General features: G+C 44.6%; 1 protein-coding gene across 2 annotated transcripts in view; it reads right to left on the bottom strand.

The window, feature by feature from the left end:
* CHRNA4 (cholinergic receptor nicotinic alpha 4 subunit) overlaps window positions 1-14,654 on the bottom strand; it is a 37,031-nt gene continuing 22,377 nt past the window's right edge. The window contains exons 1-3 of one of the 2 annotated variants that reach the window (XM_034787816.1): window positions 14,420-14,555; window positions 10,360-11,740; window positions 1-584 (exon numbers count right to left, since the gene is read on the bottom strand). In XM_034787816.1, coding sequence (XP_034643707.1) covers window positions 459-584; window positions 10,360-11,740; window positions 14,420-14,433 — 1,521 coding nt within the window. In that variant the 5' untranslated portion in view covers window positions 14,434-14,555 and the 3' untranslated portion in view covers window positions 1-458. Of the gene's footprint in view, window positions 585-10,359; window positions 11,741-14,419; window positions 14,556-14,654 lie in introns of those variants that run through there. The other variant, XM_034787815.1, reaches the window with a different exon arrangement.

Below are 14,654 nucleotides of genomic sequence, written 5' to 3'. Positions count from 1 at the left end.
TCCAAATTTGAAACTTTATTTATTAAACGGCTCTTACAGGGACACACAGTCCTGGACCGTTCCATCCTGACGGCATGACCCTACTACATGGGACACACTGAAACCCCTCAAGACTAATGGGCCTAACTTGCCAGGGGCAGGTCTGTAAATAATGCTTCAGTTAGTACTGCTTTAGGGACCATGCCTGCATTCTTACATTGTAGCGTATGTCAACGAATGCCATCATGCTATGTATAAATTTTAATAATAATTTCCCCCTTAAAATAGATATAGAAGATGAGGATGGCTTGGCAAATAATGTAAACTTGGAAGGTGTCCCCAGTGCGCTCTGAACAATTCATGCGCAGATACATAGTAAATTATTCATAGAGACTGTCTCCAGCTTTATCGTCTTGTCTCCTTCCAGGTGGACTAAAATCCATAGAATGGGATGCACTTTGTTCTTTCCACAGCTATTCTTAGATCATCCCTGCCAGCCAAGGGGGAAGGAAGAGACCAACGGTGCCCAGTAAGCAGACTATGATGAACATCCAAAGGAAGATTCTGTCGATCACCATTGCAACGTACTTCCAGTCTTCCTTCACCTGGGAACACAGAGAGGCAAGGGATGTTACTACGGCTCTTATGGTGAAAGGACAATGTCTCTCTTTTACCTAGCCTGAGAGAGCATCTGTTTTCCATTCAAGCACCTTGTACAATGGCAGGAATTAATTCTATTAAATATGACCAAGGGATGGATTTTCAGACAGTTCTGATATGCCTAATTTGCACATGTAATTACAACAATTGTGCACACACTGCATATGCAAATAGCTCATTAGGCTTATTTGCACATGCAATAACCCATTTTCCATGGGCCACAACTGTAGGCTCAAATTAGGCAGAGGTTCAAATGTGGGGGGGGTATTTCTCCCCCCTGCTTAAACATCTTCACTGAGGAGTTAACACACCCTAACCCACTCCAGGAAGCCTTTGCTGAGTCACAAGTGAAAATGAGCCAGCAGGTAAGAGAAATACCTATACCTATCTATCTCATAGAGCTGGAAGGGACCCCGAGAGGTCATTGAGTCCAGCCCCCTGCCTTCACTAGCAGGACCAAGTACTGATTTTCCCCAGATCCCTAAGTGGCCCCCTCAAGGATTGAACTCACAACCCTGGGTTTAGCAGGCCAATGCTCAAACCACTGAGCTATCCCTCCCCCTCTGATCATGCCTGTTTCCTTTCGCCCCACTCTCATGTTGCTGTGGAAGGGTTTACCCAACATCTTCTCTCTGGGGAGGCCGAATAGATTTCTGTACGGCAGAGGAGGAGTTAATGTTCCTAACTGAACATTTCTTGGAATAAAGACCCACATGCACATCACAACCTTGTCTACTATACTGCAGCCACGATTCCCCCCCCCCCCCCGAAAAAAAGAGGTCTGAACAGACTGTAAAGTCTTGATTTATATGGATGTGCCCATAACATTTCCTATAATGTTCTGCTTGCTGTGTGATAGTCTCACCACATCGCAGGACTCAGGGCTGAAATTTGGCCATTTAGCTTGTTGTTTGCTGTCAGTTGTAGCGCTGGTGACAGGTTCAACCGTGAATAAGACATTAACACTGCGCTGCTTCTCATCCATCGATCTCAATGCACTTTGCAAAGTGCATTAAGTGTAGATATGCCCCTTTCATGGATACAGAAACTGAGGCCTATTGAGATTAAGTGATCTGCTGAAGGGAATGCAGCAGTGTCCTAAGTCCCAGCCCTCACCCCCTCCACTGTTCCAAATCTTTGAAGAGTTAAAATCATACTGCAGCATTATTTAAAAAGGGGAACAGAGTATATTTTTGATACTAAAATACTCTCTGGGAGCCCTTTCCATAAGCCCCCATCAGAATTAATATATTTTCAAAAAGGAAAACATTTAACATTGGTTTTTGAGTTGAAATGCTGAGTTGAGTTGAGTGCTTTGGAAAATTCCTCCCTTGGATTACCAGTGCTTTATCCAGCTAGTCAGAGCCTCATGTCAGGCAAGAGGTGTAACACAGTGGTTCTCAAACTAGGGCCGCCGCTTGTTCAGGGAAAGCCCCGGCCGGGCCGGTTTGTTTACCTGCTGCATCCACAGGTTCAGCTGATCAGAACTCCCAGTGACCGCGGTTCGCTGCTCCAGGCCAATGGGGGCTGCGGGAAGCAGCAGCCAATACGTTCCTCAGTCCGCGCCGTTTCCTGCAGCTCCCATTGGCCTGGAGTGGTGAACCGTGGCCACTGGGAGCTGCGATCGGCCGAACCTTCGGACGTGGCAGGTAAACAAACCGGCCCGGTTCACCAGGGGCTTTCCCTGAACACACGGCAGCCCGAGTTTGCGAACCAATGGTATAACAGATACCTTCATGATCCTATAAAGGGGACAGGAGATCTTACTTTGATTAACTTCTGTATTTACTACTTCATGGAACTAAACTATGGGGAAAATAGCTGTGGTTTTAACCCAAGGTAAATCAGTAACAATCCTATGTACATGACACTGTTTTAAAATAAATGCTTTTGCAAGTTGCTGTCAGCAATTCTTAGTACAATTGAAACAAAAAGTGATTGGTAGGAGACCTTAAACGAGGTTGCTCAAAGTTAAGGGATTCCTAAATTTGCTGGAAATGCTCTTAAGCAAGTTTAAGGTAAAGGAAGCTATTCAAGTGTCAATGAATCTGTCATTTCAGCTGAGCAAGGATCACGGTTTCACAGATTTAGTGGCATCATGAATATCATTCTAGTTACCATCCAACACAATGTTATGATCTGACATACAGTCAAACAAAACAGCTCCCATGAATGCAATGGAGTCACTATGTTAAAACATCTCTCTCACCTTTTCTTTCTACATTAGCCATGGTTTCATAACCGAGTTTTAGCTTGTCATAAGCCACAAAGTTTGCAGAGAAATCATGACATGTCATAGACTGAATGAAAGTTTAAGTTCGGTGTGGAATACATTGCGATGTTTGTAGAGCTGGTAGAATTATTCATTTTAAATAAGTTACCTGCATTTAGCTCTTGTTTTGGCTCACAAATCCTTTGCAAACTAATCGCGAATCTTCAGGTGTGTTTATAATTAATAAATGTTCACTGAATGGCTTCTGCAAACAAATTTCAGCCTATGGCACACTCGTAAGCTATTCACATCTTTGATTATTTGCTATTCCTATTACTTGCTTTTGTTGCCCAAATCATCCAGTATTACTTCTGCTATCTGAATGGACAACCAGCTTTTTACATAGGAGAATAACAAATGATGAGAAGCGAATACGAAATAACACACGTTTCTTACATTGTTCTTTGTACTAAGATTCATTAAACTTCAGGGATTCATAAACGTTCACACAAATGGTCACTGGAATATTTCCAAACAATGGTTAATTTCATCCCATTGTTAACACCAGATAGAACTCATCACATTTATTCACAAAGATGTTCATAAATCACTTTGTGTCCTCTTTGCCCAGTTCCAATATTTTGTGACATCAGATGGTACAACTCTGCAATGAGATCATGGCATGTAATTCTCCAACTTGAGTCATTTGAGAGGAGCTCTTTTGTTTCCTTGTGATGGATGATCTCCCTCAAACAACTTTGAGTGCCCCCCTTTAAAATTAGCCAAAATACAGGTCAAAATCTGAGTGCTAGTGATGCACAGTTGAGTGCATGTTACTGATGATCCAGCCACTACAACAAAACACACAAAAATAACTTGTATCACCACTGCCTACACTTTCCTAGATCTCAGATCCCTTAAAAGGAGTAAAATACTGTGCATGGAATCTAACATATATTTCAGTGACTATATATATATTCATTCCCCAGGAGTCCAATTAAATTGATATCAAGCAGTCTGTGAATAAATTCCATTGGGCAATTAAAATCCTTGCTCGTACTCACTACTGAAATCAGTTCCAAGGGGAGAAAACAGAATATTTACATTTCATGAGGCGGTGCGATCTGAACCCAATCCAGACATTATATAGGCCGGTTTTAACCCCAGCCCAGACTAATGGGCGTCTGACTCAGTGGCGTAGCTAGGAGTGGAAATTTGGGTGGGCTCCAACTTTCGGGTGGACGGGCAATGACAGACTGTGTGTGTTCAGCTACCCCTGTGACACCACACCGTCTTCCCCACCCTGGTGTCCCCAGCCACAGGGCTTCACCTGCCGAGCTGGGCATGGGCATGAGCGGCTCCGAAAATGGCAAGACAGAGCTGCTGGAGTGTAGCTTTCTGAAGGACTGGCGCATAGCTCCGTCCTGGATTTCAGGTGCCCAAGTGATGCTCCAGGCTGCTGGAGCAGCACTAAACCCCTCTCAGATTTGGGTGGGCCTGGAGGTTAGGTGGATGGGTCATGGCCCACCCAGGCCCACCCGTTGCTACGCTCCTAACCTGACTAGAGGCAGATTACAGAATGTAACCTCAAGAAGCAATGATTACTGAGAGGAGACGGGGCCTCTAAAGCTATATAACTCTCCTACTGTGCATCCACCAGACAAGTACCTCATACACTATGCTGACAAATGAACATGATTGACTAGTGTGCTCTACGCACTGCGGTGGGAGGTCTGTTTAAAATGACATGCCAGTGATATGTAAGGGAGAAGGATGCAGCAGTAAAGGGGCGAAGCACCCCAACTGAATTTGGTACAAATTATTGATCAGAGGAATGGTTGCAACTAATTATACCCTTCCTACTCGTCAATGGGTGAGTGGGTGTCAAGATAGCAGTAGCTATCCCCCCACCCCACCCTCGCCCTCATCCCTGCCATTAAACCGGCCCATTTGGAGCTCAATCCTGCCAGGTATTGAATGCTCTGGCTCTGATTCAGCAAAACCTCTTAAGTATGGGAGCTGTCCTATTCCCTTCAATGGCAGTAGTCATATGATTTAAGCTAAACATGTGCTTAAATGCTTTGTTGGACTGGGACCAAACTGCTCAGCACGTTGCACAATTGAGCTCTTACTGGCAGTATGATGGCTGTTTAATGCTCAGAATCACTTTCAAATACAAAATGGAGTGAATAAGTCTTGATCCTGCAACTATTGGAAGCCAGGGCAAAATTCCCACTGAGTTTGGGATCAGGATGACAATTCAGAGAGGATAATTTAGACTATGAATTTCATTTCCTTCCCACCATTCATCAGTTGTCCACGAGCAACTCATGAGATTCTCTGATTTATTCATCATTTGATGAGAGCCAATGTTGGACTGTGAATTGGATTGTGACTCTCAGTTTGATATTTAACATTTGTCCGATGTGGAAGAGCTAGATACGTTCTGGGGGATTGTTTCAGTTTCACAATTTGGTGTGTTAGGTATGTAACCAACAAAGCACAGATTTTGAACTTCACCATCCAATGCACAATTGGAAAATTACTTTTAGCAAATATTCCAGCATCCAAGGTAAAAATGAGCTTAATGTATTTGTGCTAGTAAAATGTTAGGTGCTTGAATTGTTCCAGGAAAGGAAACATGAGGGGGTTGTAAGCAGTCTAATTGAAATTTGCTTCTAAATTTGATTGTATTTTCACTGAATACTCAGCTCTTCTCGAAAATGGATTTGCATCAAATGTTGGTTAATTGGCATTCAGCACCACAGACAGCACATGAGAGAAAGGATGAGAGGACATGAAAAAAGAATAGGAAGAAAGGGAAATTAGATGTTTTTAACCGTGCTATAGTCTTTCCCTCTGATTGACATTCCCCTTCAGATTGCCCTCTATACAGCAATTCCCATGCAGTGCAATCTATAGAGACATCACCAGCAACTTGCTTACAGATGTCAATACCTGGCACAGAACCACTGATCTGGATTTTACCTAGGTTTAAGAGGCTCACCCAAGGTTGTTTGAGGGAAAGGATAAGGGGATATAAAGTAGCCAGATCTCCCCATCTAAGACTCCCTCCAGGTAAGAGGGAGTTCGCAGGTGAACCTACCTAGCCAGTTCCTATGCCAGCTCCATTCAGCCCCTGGCATATGGGATTGGTGTGGGGAGGAGGGATGGCTGGAATGTTGATGTGCTACAGGGATCTCTAGCTGGCAGATGGGCCATTGACTGTGGCATAAGTTAGAGCAGTCCCAAGAGTGTCTGCTATACACTGTTAGAAATAAAGCTGGGGGGAAATTCTGCAACCCTCTTCCGCACCAAATAATCATTCCAATTTTATTTTTAAATCACTTCATATCACACCTCCCTTGAATTTGCTTTCCACCGTTAACCTAGAAATGAGTTGCCTGGCAATGGTGCCAAAATAGTGACTTTTAAGCAAATATTGCACAACATACGCAGGAAGCAAATATCCAATGCAGAAGTGGGAGTATTTGTGCAGGAACGCTGATTCTAAGAGTCAGGATCACCCAGTTAGGATGGGAGAACACAAACAATGCCACGGGACGTACAAGTCACTCAGAACAGCTCAAATTTAGTGTATTGAATCCTTATCATGGAGAGCTGTGAAAAACCTGTAGGGCAAGAACTACTGGAGACTTTAATGGGCAAAGGATTCTACATGTGAATACATTTTGAGAAAAAGAAGGGTTTCTGCAGACAATGTAGCCCTGATTCAGCTAGGCACCCGATTATAAGCATGTGAGTGTTCCTATTGACTTCAGTGGGAATACTCGTGTGTAAAGTTAGTCATGATGAGTTTAATTACCTTGGTGGATCATGGCCTTCATGAACAGAAGCTGGTGCAAAACGTGTTGAATACAGTTTTGGTTACAAATTATTCACTCATTTCCAACTGAAAATTCACCTCCCTACCCTTTATGTTCTTTAAAGCAATCGTATACATGTATTTGGGTTGGGGGGTTCTGAATATTTAAATGGACTGGACCATTAACTATTCCATGTTGCACAAACCAACCTATCATTTCCAAAGAAGAGGAACAGTATTAGAATCTTCAGCCAATGGACAGATCTGGTGGTTTGAACATGAAGGTTCTTTGTCTGACCGTTTTTGTTTTACTATAATGCAGAGGATGATTTTCCTGTCACAATATAATGCTACCTTCCAAGACACTTCAAACATTTGTTCCTGAAACAAGTATCCTAAATAGTAGGCAAAGAGCAAGTAAATGCAGGCTACCAGCAGCGCACCATTTTGGGATACTAATTACTGGTAAAACCTTCATTTGTTCAGAGGAAATTGTGTATTTCTCAAGATAAATGGATATCACTGTGATAACATGAGTGTCTGTGTTTCCAGACCATGCTGTTAATGCATAGGTGGTAATGAAAAGGCAAGCTGGTTATTCTAGCTCAGGTTTGACATACAGCTTGTCTTGCTCGTCACAGTCTGTAAGAAATCTGACGGCATTTCTATTATATACTGGAGGTATTCAATTTTCAGTCATTTCCCTAAGTGTGACTATGTGCCTGGATTTGCATGCAGACACGTTTTGTAACAGATTGCTGCTTCCTGCTTTCCCATTCTTCTTTGGATTCCAACACTTAATTAAATGAACTATTTACTTTTAATTTAGAAATATGCCCCTGGTGGTGATGATACTAAACAAATAACAGTCAGGAGCTTCAAGAGAAACTCTTTCTCCATTGCAATGCCTGTGTAGGTCTCTACAAATACTCAAGCATAGGTGCACCGTCTCTGAAGTTGTAGATAGGCTTGGGGCAGCTGGTGCAATGTTTTGGAAATGGTCATTTCATGACAAATTTCAATGCTTTTGATTTTTCATCCCAAGTCAGGATGAAAGTAAACGTTGAAATATTGGCAGCTCCGATAGAATCCTCATTTTCCCGTCAGCTCTATTCCTAAGAATTAATCTTCAGTTCACATTTGTAATATCTCTTTCTGCTATTTCCTTTCTGGATTCAGAACAAGAGCAAACCACAACATCTATTGGGGAAGTGCAGAAAGTCAGTGGTGATAGCCCAGCTGCTCCACACTGCAAAAAACACTGGGGTACAGGTTTTCTCCACTAGTCCTTTCTCTTCTATTTTCTGAGGGAATTGCAAGAGTCGCTATGGGGCTAAACTCCGGTGAAACACGCTTATTTATGTAGCAGGGAATAGAGAAAAAAATAAAGCAACTTAACATAGTAGATTTGGCACCTATTCCCAGGGAAAGCTCAAGAATCAGTGATCCCTAGGGTCGTAGTTTTCCAATTTGTTTGAGTTCTCACGCTGGATATTTTCTAACCACTAACCCATTAGACTGGTGTGGTGGAATGTTCAGTTACAGAAGACAAAGCTGTTCTTTTCTCTTGTACATTGACAGTCATGATGAGGGCAGCTCTCCCCTGAAGATATCGGACCATTTCACAAGGGGAAAGTGTCACATGGCATCAGAGGAGAAGGCACGCACTAGTGCTTTTCATCACACACTGTCTATAATGCAAATGAAAAGGATGGATTACAAAGAATCCAATATAATCATTTATTCAATACTATATTTATATGGACAAGCTTATAAAGAGATTAACATGAAATGGAAGGTACCATTGTTTTGGTAAAGAGTGGGGAAATGATGTCTCTTTTATTAAATCATGGGAAATATATGGGGTAAATTCTATTGATGTCAGTAGAAATACTTCTGATTCACATTGGAATACATAAAAGCAGGATTTGATTCATATCGTTTTAACTCATTGTGACACAACTGTGGTCCAGAAGAGAAGAGGGATGGTCCAGAGGCTTATCTGTAAAGTAAAATGTGGTCAAGTTCCCAACAAATGAGCAGCAGAAACTGGCTTTGGGTTCTCCTTTTTGCTTTTTAGCTGATGCTTGCAGTGGTACAAGCTTTCCCTTCCCAGATCATAGCTTTAGGGATGGGTTATTATGTTCTGCAACAGTTGGGGCCTGTTCCTGTGACGTGCTGAGCACCTTCATCTCCCACTGAAGTCAATGGGATTTACATCTGAACACACGGCCATAGCGGTTCAGAACAATGGTCCATCTAACCCAGTAGTTTGCCTTCTGACAGTGGCCAGTGCCAGATGTTTCAGAGGGCATGAACAGAACAGGTCAATTTCAAGTGATCCATCCCCTGTTGTCCCGTCCCAGTTTCTGGCAGTCTGAGGTTTAGGGACACCAGAGCATGGGGTTGCGTCCCTGACCATCTTGGCTAATAGTCATTGATGGACCTATCCTCCGTGAACTTATCTAATTCTCTTCTCAATCCAGTTATACTTTTGACCCTTACAACATCCTCTGGCAATGAATTCCATAAGCGACTGTGTTTTGTATGAAGAAGTACTATCTTATGTATGTTCTTAAACTGCCGCCTATTTATTTAATCAGGTGACCTCCTAGATCAGGGTTTCTCAAACAGGGGTCACCGCTTGGGTAGGGAAAGCCCCTGGCGGGCCAGGCCGGTGTGTTTACTTGCCCCATCCACAGGTCTGGCCGATCGCGGCTCCCACTGGCCGCGGATCGCTGCTCCGGGCCAATGGGAGCTGCTGGAAGCTGCGCGGGCCGAGGGACTTACTAGCCACCGCTTCCAGCAGCTCCCACTGGCCCAGAGCAGCGATCCGCGGTCAGTGGGAGCCGCGATTGGCCAGACCTGCGGACAGGGCAGGTAAACAAACCAGCCCGGCCCACCTGGGGCTTTCCCTACACAAGCGGCGACCCCTGTTTGAGAAACCCTGTCCTAGAACTTGTGTTATGTGAGGGGGTAAATAACACTTTCACTTTCTCCACTAGTCATGATTTTATAACTCTCCTATCAAACCTCCACTTACGGTGCTCATCCTCTCATGGGAGGTGTTTAACAACTTGCAGGACCATAGGTCAGGTGTGTAGAGCTCAGCTGAGTTCTGTCCGGTATGATTTGCTTTCACTAAGTATTCTGGTTCTTTGCTGTAAGATTATAAAATGGTGTCCAGATCTCTTATTTATAGGCAAGTGAAGCTACAATTCTGAGCTGCAGTATGCTAAGCTTAGAAACAATGGTTATTTTAACAAGACCCAGTGCCAGAGGAATAGCACAGTGCATTCCTAAACAAAGCCAAACTGTTGAAAGCTACGTAGTGGCTGCCAAGGTTAAAAGAGGAATGACAGATGTGGTTCTCAACACTAAGCTACAAGCATCTCCTGTACGGGTAGATCATGAAATAGGCAGCAGCAACAGGGAAGCACTGCTAACCTGAGCCCCAACCCTGCAAGACACTGCAGGCCCTCAATGCTCATTGACTGGATCCTAGCCAAGGGTATAACTCAAGCTGATTGAGATGTTTCAAAATTTGAAAAGTTTTCCATAAAAATGTGGACATTACAAAGGAGTGGAAGGGATTGTTTGACCTGCTTTTCAGCCAGTCCTAGTTACATGACTTGTTTTGTTTGACAATCACAATGGGTGACAGGCAGCCACTTGTACTTACTGAGAAATCCGCATCCTCGGCTCTCAAGTGGTCTGCGATGTAATGGACCCCCTCCACTGCCAGCTTCAAGGCAGGGGACATCAGCAAAACGTGTGGCTCTTTGGTGCTGAGAGTTTTGGTTCCTTGCTCCGAAGAGCTGGTTGCCGCATTCTTTTTACACTTGCATTTACACTGGGAGGCTTTGCTTTGGGGCTGCTTCTCGTTTAGACGGTACCGCTGAGCTGCCGGAGAGCCACTGGTCTGGCCGTTGGTCTGGGAGGACTCCTCTTGCAGGTAGCAGTACTGGATGCTCCTGGATCTGCAGCGGATGTTCCCATCCTCTACTTTATTTGGGCTGTACATCTGCTGGACACTTAATGATCTGCTCTTGGAGATGGACGTGGGCTGGGTGTCACTCAGCGGATGGCAGGGGGGCTGCAGGGAGGAGCAGCTAGCCTGTGCTGGCTCTTGGTGTAGCACAGAGTACTGGAGAGAAGGTGACTTGCCGACAGTCTGGGGTTTGACTTGCTCCTCAAGATGGGCACAGAAGGAAGAGGTGGGTGATGGTTCTTTGCTCTGAGGGCTGTTTGAAGAGGAGGTAGTAAACTTAGGCTCCACTTCGGTCTCGGACCAAAGCTGTGGAGAGGAGGCTATTTTGTGCATGGACTCAATCAGCTTCTTGCAATTGTCCTTCACCACCGAGGGCCGTTGCATGAAGAGGAGGCGTGGGACAACGTCGAGAAAGATCCGCTTCACCCAGTCGGGCATGGTGTGGGTCCGGGGGGAGCGGTGGTGCACGTTGAGCACAAAGACAGTGATGATGATGGACAAGGTGACAAATATCATGGTGAAAAGCAGATACTCTCCAATCAAGGGGATGACCAAGGAGGTGGAAGGGATGATCTCCGTAATGAGCAGCAGGAACACGGTCAGTGACAGCAGCACTGAGATACAAAGGGTGATCTTCTCACCACACTCCGAAGGCAGGTAGAAGACTAAGACAGTCAGGAAGGAGATAAGGAGGCAGGGGATGATCAGATTAATTGTGTAGAACAAGGGCAGCCTCCTGATAATAAAGAAGTAGGTGATATCAGGGTAGATCTCTGCACAGCACTCATATTTCTTGATATTGTAATTGCCCACGGCATCGATGATGACCCATTCTCCACTCTCCCAGTAGTCCAATTGGTCCACATGGCTGTGCATGCTCACTAAGTCTATCTTGGCTTTGTCATACGTCCAGGAGCCAAACTTCATGGTGCAGTTTTGCTGGTCAAATGGGAAGAAGGTGACATCAATACTACAGGAGCTTTTGTAGATAGCAGGGGGCATCCACTTGATTCTTCCATCATAAAAAAGGTGGGCTTTGGTCAGGTGAGTGACTGCAAAGTCCCCATCTGCACTAAGGGGAAAATAAGATAAAAAGGAAATTAGAATCCATTGCTTTAAAATTAGTTCATACCTTGCAAAATATGGCTCACGCTTTCAAAATTTCTGGGATGCTGTTAAATCCCCAACTCCTGCCAAATGTGCAAAGGGATATTAGTGAGTTCCAAGGCACTTTTTTTTTGCATTGGCACATACGAGAGCTATATTGGTGCATGAAAATTGGGGATGTGTAGTATAGCAAGTGGATTATGAAACCTATTTGCATACACAAACATTTGATTTGCAGGTTCTAGCTTAGGTAGGCAAACATCAGGCTTCACCTTATACAAATCAAGCACTTAAATTCAGAACTTATCAGGGCTTATGCTTTACAGCTCCTCCAAGAAAGAATCCTTCAAGCAGCCAAGTGCCCGCTAGCACAGCTGTGGCATTGCTTCAAACCAGACACAGGGAACTGTACCCACTTTTTAGTCAGTAACAACACCTCCTGCTGTACCTAGATTTTCCTTGATGCTCTTCCATCTAACTCCTGACCAGGCTTGATCTTGTAGGTTGCTTGTACATCCTACAGTGCTGGTAGCATCATGCCATCAGGTGGCATGGCTGCACACTGCGCAGAATGGGATTAATTGTGGCAGTTGCTATATGGAAACCTAGGGAGAATATCCTATTAATAATAATAGAAACCAAACTCTTGATTCCCCAGTCACTGAGTTCTACACACAGGCTGCAGCTTCCTTCGCTCAGCTAACGCTGACACCTGTAGGCTTCACCTTCAGGCAGCTGCAATAAAGAACCGTTGTTCAGTACGCTATTGTTATGTGGCAATAGTTGGGTTTTTGCAGGACTCCAGTTCCCTTACACAGCAAGCTTAAAAGCAACCAGTGAGTGTCTCCAGGTGACAATGGGAAATCCATAATTACTATGGAATGAAGTTAACATAGGTAAGTTGCTATAACATATAAATGCTTATCATGTCAAGGTAACTGGGGAAATGTCCCCATTTAGACTTTGCATAATTTGCAATAATTGTTGTATTTCTGGTTTAGTGTGTTTTGGTCAGTCTTGAGTTTTCTTTCGAGCACAGTTGACCCTACAAAATAACGACTGGAAACAGGCCAGAGCTGAGCAATTCAGAACAGGCTTCCACCATGTCTGTGATTGTTTGAACCTGAGAAGTTGGTCTGGGACCATCTCTACTAACAACACAACAAAGTTTGTGATGAACTAATCCAGTGGTTCCCAAATTTGTTCCGCCGCTTGTGCAGGGAAAGCCCCTGGCGGGCCGGGCCGGTTTGTCTATCTGCCGCGTCCGCAGGTTCGACCGATCGCGGCTCCCAGTGGCCGCGGTTCTCTGCTCCAGGCCAATGGGAGCTGCTGGAAGCGGCGGCCAGTATGTCCCTCAACCCGCACCGCTTCCCGCAGCCCCCATTGGCCTGGAGCAGCGAACCACGGCCACTGGGAGCCACGATCGGCCGAACCTGCGGACGCGGCAGGTACACAAACTGGCCTGGCCCACCAGGGGCTTTCCCTGCACAAGCAGCGGAACAAGTTTGGGAACCACTGAACTAATCAATGATATTTTAATTGTAGAATCATAGACACATAGGGCTGGACATGACCATAAGAGGTCATCTAGTCCAGCCCCCTGAACTGAGGCAGGATTAAGTATATCTAAACCATCCCTGACAGGTGTTTGTCTAACCTGTTCTTAAAAATCTCCAATGAGGGGGATTCCAAAGCCTCCATTGGAGCCTATTCTAGTACTTCACTATTCTTGGTTTTAACAAGTTTTTCCTAATATCCAACAAAAATCTCCCTTGTTGCAAAGTAAGCCAATTACTTCTTGTCCTACCCTCAGTGGATATGGAGAACAATTGAACACTGTCCTCTTCACATGTCTAAAGACTTAACAGGTTCCCTCTGAGCCTTCTCTTCTGTTGATGAAACAGACACAATTCTTTTTATCTTTCCTCATAGGTCATGTTTTCTAAACCTCTTATCATATTTGTTGCTCTCCTCTGGACACGCTCTCTAATGTAACTATTTCTATCACATCTTAAGCCCACAGTATATGTTCTATGCCCATCTCAGACACAGATTTATCGTGGGGGAAGACACCTAACATCTGGGTGTGTCTACACTTCACTAAACCACCTATGACCGGCCCATGTCAGTGGACTCGGCCTTGGGCTGCTGGGCTATAAAATTGCAGTGTAGATGTTCAGACTGGAGCCCAGGTTCTGGGACCCTCTTCCCTTACAGGGTCCCACAGCCTGAGCCCTGTGAGCCCGAGTGAACTGCCATGGCCCAGCCGCAGGTCTCTATTGCAGTGTAGACATACCCAAAGGGACTCTGTTCTCCCTCTGTAAAAATAGGGCAAATCTTTCTTTTCCTCCCACCTTTGTTCTGTCTTGCCTATTTACACTGTCAGATCTTTAGGCAGTGACTGTCTCTTACTATAAGTTTGTACAGGGCCTAGCACAAGGGGGCCTGTAACATAATAAGGATAATATTTTATTTGGGAAGGTCATTTTCCAAAGAAGCAAGAAAACTACTCAATAAATAGAGTCAAATGCTAATGCTGCTAACTTCTGTAATCAAGCCCTTGGAATGATGCACACATGTCATCCCGCACAACGTCCCCAGGTTCAGCATGGTGCATGTGACAATGGTTTTTAAAAAAAGTTACCTTTTCACCAACATTTTCTTTCCTGCTGCAGCAGAATGTAGTGTGCTGCAGACGGGCACTGCAGCATGGGTTGTCGCTGCTCATCTCAATTCTGTGACTCCTGCTGAGTTTAGTTTGAGAGCCCTGTTTCCCTGGGTGGGGGGGATGGGCTTACAAAGAGGTGGGTCAAACCATTTCTTAAATTGTCCAAGCATTTCAGATTCACCATCTCTGTCTCACTAATAATTTCAGCTGC

The sequence above is a fragment of the Trachemys scripta genome, chromosome 12 (assembly GCF_013100865.1).
Source record: "Trachemys scripta elegans isolate TJP31775 chromosome 12, CAS_Tse_1.0, whole genome shotgun sequence".
In the NCBI taxonomy this organism is placed as follows: domain Eukaryota; kingdom Metazoa; phylum Chordata; order Testudines; family Emydidae; genus Trachemys; species Trachemys scripta.
Note: the sequence above shows the minus strand (reverse complement) of the source record. Positions and strands in the feature narration are given on the sequence as shown.